This window comes from Nannobrachium achirus, assembly GCF_963921795.1.
Source record: "Nannobrachium achirus genome assembly, chromosome: 8".
NCBI lineage: Eukaryota > Metazoa > Chordata > Actinopteri > Myctophiformes > Myctophidae > Nannobrachium > Nannobrachium achirus.
In genome coordinates, this window is record NC_137817.1 from 38,070,297 (window position 1) to 38,074,158 (window position 3,862).

At 40.3% G+C, this 3,862-nt stretch overlaps 1 protein-coding gene across 1 annotated transcript; it reads left to right on the plus strand.

Annotated features, from left to right (window-relative positions):
* Positions 1–346: 346 nt before the first annotated feature.
* On the plus strand, positions 347–2,860 carry gpr55a (G protein-coupled receptor 55a; the record flags this gene model as incomplete). The annotated part of the gene is made up of 2 exons (XM_080731873.1): positions 347–426; positions 1,855–2,860. Exons 1-2 carry the CDS (start codon positions 410–412, stop codon positions 2,858–2,860), a joined length of 1,023 nt encoding a protein of 340 aa, XP_080587999.1. The 5' UTR covers positions 347–409.
* Between the last annotated feature and the right edge of the window lie 1,002 nt (positions 2,861–3,862).

The window sequence follows — 3,862 nt, forward strand, 5'->3', positions numbered from 1 at the left end:
CATACTGTACGCATGCATGCATATATTGTATGTGGGAACATTATTCATATAGCCTATTTTTTCTGCATGGGCACAGAACAGACAAATACTTGTTGTGTACTACTTGGAAAAAGAGGAACTGATAAGTAAAAAGAAACCACGTGGGTGGGGGTGTGGTTTCAGTTTCATGAACGGCTCCACATGTTCATACATTTGCATTTATATAAACACGACACTTATTTGGACAGCACACTTTGTGTGACTGTGTGTGTCACTGTGTGTGACATTGCTCAATAAATACACTGATGAAATAATAATAGGCTCTTTAAGGACGAGATAGGAGGCTTCGAAACAGGAAGCAAGACAGACAGGCAGACAGAGAAGTCTTCGAGTGTGTGGGAGTTCAACTGATGTGTTTTCCACTGGAGACATGAACAACAGTACTAGGTAAGTGTTCACTTTCTGTATCAACATTTGTGCTTATCATTCGTCATTGTTTTCTATCATAATCACATTATGTTTTCATGATAATATTTTCAATTATGATGGCCAAATCATTGAAATTACTTGACAAAATGTAAATTTTGAATACATTTTTTTTTGTAGTGTGTAGGCTACTCAAGACCAGTCTCAAGACCTCATTTTGATGGCTTTGGTATCACCTGCAAATTGACTGAGTAAATACTTGATTAGCCTTAATGCATAATGCTTGTGTCTATCAGTTGAAATTTTATACATTTGGCAATAATACCTTCTTGTGAACATCCTACATCTGGCTTTGTCTGTATGTACATATGTCCCACGTCTGTATGTATATCCCGCTCCATACCACATTGGCCAACGCCAAGCTTTGTGGGACGGCACAGTACAGTGCCAAAACTTCAAAGTTGGGGTTCAAAGTAGTACAGTTTGACTCGATGCCACAGTTGGACTTTATTATTGCTGCATCTGACTGTCTCTCTCCCTTCCCCTATCTTCCCCTGTTAGCGAGAGTCTGAATCTGTACAGTGTACTGTCATCATACAGTGCGTGCAAGCAGTGTAGTCTTGTGGCTTAGAGTGTGAGACATGCTTGGTGCTTTTTCAAGATGTCAGCATGTTCATTTCTATAGTTCTGCTTATGAGAATGTTCCCCCTGGTACTAAACACTCTCTCACAATAGGAACAATAGTACCACTAAACCAGCCTCTGATTACACAACAGTGATAGTTATTTACTTTTTAAATTATTTTGAAGTCCATCCTATAGTCGAAGATAGCCTACGACTATCTTCTGACCATGATACCGGACTAGACCATAGTACTTGTCCAACTTTATACCATCCATCCATTCATCTTTCCCCCCTACATGTTTTACTGCTACTCCTCCCACAGTTTTGATGGCACGCACTTGGGTCATACGTCGTGTTGTTTACAGTATGTGAAGTTTCATGCTGATCTGTCCAGCGGTGTCCGACATTAGCTATACACAGACAGACAGACAGACAGATGGACAGGGTCAAAAATATAATCAATGCCTCCTAAGCCTTTCGCCTTGGGCCTTAACATTGATACTTTTTTTTACAATGTAACACTTTCTCAACAAAATGAGACGTTTTGAACCGTTAATTATGAGATACATAATATAACACATAATTCTATCACATTATGCAAAACTCTATTATTACGCACTCATGATTTATAACATTATGAGCTTTTATTACATTAAAATGATTACATTATGAACGTTATTACATTACATCTGATAAATGCCTAAAGTTTAATTATAAATTGTGAAGTGTATTGTCTTAAAAAAGAAAAAAAGTATGAAAGTTACGTTTCAGAATGCTTGTTCTCAGTGTTCACTGTCATTGTCCAATGTCCATGTCACCCTGCAGTGATGTGATGATCCCCCTGGATTATTATGCTGGACGCGTCATCCAGTGGACTATCTCTGTTCCAGCGTTTGTGTTTGGTCTTCCTCTCAACCTGGCAGCGTTGTGGCTCATACTGTTCCGGATCCCCCGCTGGACCAGCTCTGTTGTATACCTCACCAGCCTGATTGTCAACGACTGTCTCCTCATCTTCTCCCTTCCTTTTAAGATGTATGCCTACAACAACAACAACTGGGAACTAAGCAGAGGATTCTGTACCTTCCTGGAAAGCCTGGTCTACGTCAACATCTACGGCAGTATCATGCTGACCGTGTGCATATCCAGTGACCGTTTCATTTCCCTGCAGTTCCCCTTCACGTACAACACTCTGTGTTCGCCGCACAGAGCCGCCCTCGTCAGCCTTGTGGTGTGGGTGTTGGTTTTCATCAGCACAGCACCTGTCCATAAGCTCCACGATGACAACAGTAACAGCACAAACATGTACTGCTTCCAGAAGTTCTCTGACAGCACCTGGGATAAGCTCTGGCTCATCATTCTCATGGAAACAGTGTTTTTTGTCTGCACGGTCACCATGCTGTTCCTTTCAGTACGTGTCATGCAGATCCTGAGAAAGCTGAGGAATAGGAACCCTCTTGATGACAAACTTCGTGACAACAAGTCTGTGAAGATTGTCCTCAGCAACCTCATTGCGTTCCTCGTGTGCTTCATCCCATACCACGTCATGGCACTGGTCTACTTTGTGCTCAAGTATAAAGATTTTGAAGACAATAATGTGGAAATAATCGCACACCTGAGGCAGGTTGTACACATCAGCACGTCTTTGACCAGCATCAACTGCTTGACAGATGGAATGTGCTACTACCATATTTTGAATGAGAGTCTGCAATTTAAAAAACAGGAAAGACGGAGGATGTCTACCAGAGGGACCATAGTAAGGAACTCCTGTGACACACTGAACGAACAACGTGAAATGGGGTTAGAGAAATTGAATGTGGCCCATCAGACATGAGGTTCTCTGACTTACAGTACATCTTTTTTTTTGTTGCTCAAACCAGATTTGTGAGCGTAAATCTGGAAGAAGCATGAAGCTTTTATAAATTTGAATCAGGATATCCTATATAATATATTATTATTGTGATGTGCCTGATACAGTCATTGAGACAGACCCTATAACTGACGTGGCAGATGGACTAGTTTAGAAGGGATATTTCAGGGAGTGAGGAGATGACATGATGTGAGCCAAATCTGACCCCTAAAATGACTTGATAGTGTGTACATGGCACATGTGCTACCTGGTTGAGGCACCAGGATGTTCCATTTGTATATAGCAGCATTGTCAGTATCTTTTATACTTACAGTTGTATGCTGGTGTCGTTCATGTACAGTATGGTATACATGTCTACAGTATGTAACAGACAGAAATCAATTTTCTACATTTGTGTCATCTCTCTCTCTCTCTCTCTCTCTCTCTCTCTCTCTGTGTGTGTGTGTGTGTGTGTGTGTGTGTGTGTGTGTGTGTGTGTGTGTGTGTGTGTGTGTGTGTGTGTGTGTTTTTAAATCATATTGAAAGGGTTTTATTGTTCTTGTAATACAGTTGTAACAACGACACTGCAGACATTAAAAGTGTTGTACTTCATTTCCAATGACACTGTGAGCTTTGTCTTCATGTGTCTTGGTTAAGGACACCTTATGACATAGGTATTATACAGTTGAAATAAGTCTGTATATAAGTCTAATATGTCTTAATGTGTCAGCTACAGTAGTGACTATATATGAAAGGCTACTTATTATATAGCTGTATAAATTGTTTTATAATAACCGTGTCTGTATCAGACTCTGTTACTGTTTAATATACGCTTTGCCATACAACCCGGTTAATCTGTGTGTTCAATGAAAAGGAAGTCTCTTTTGAGCCAAAGAGAAACTTTGTGGTTGGCAACAACACACATTTACGGTAATGTGCAGAACGGATGTATTATTTAGGCATACAGTGTAGTACAGCTCTAAAACT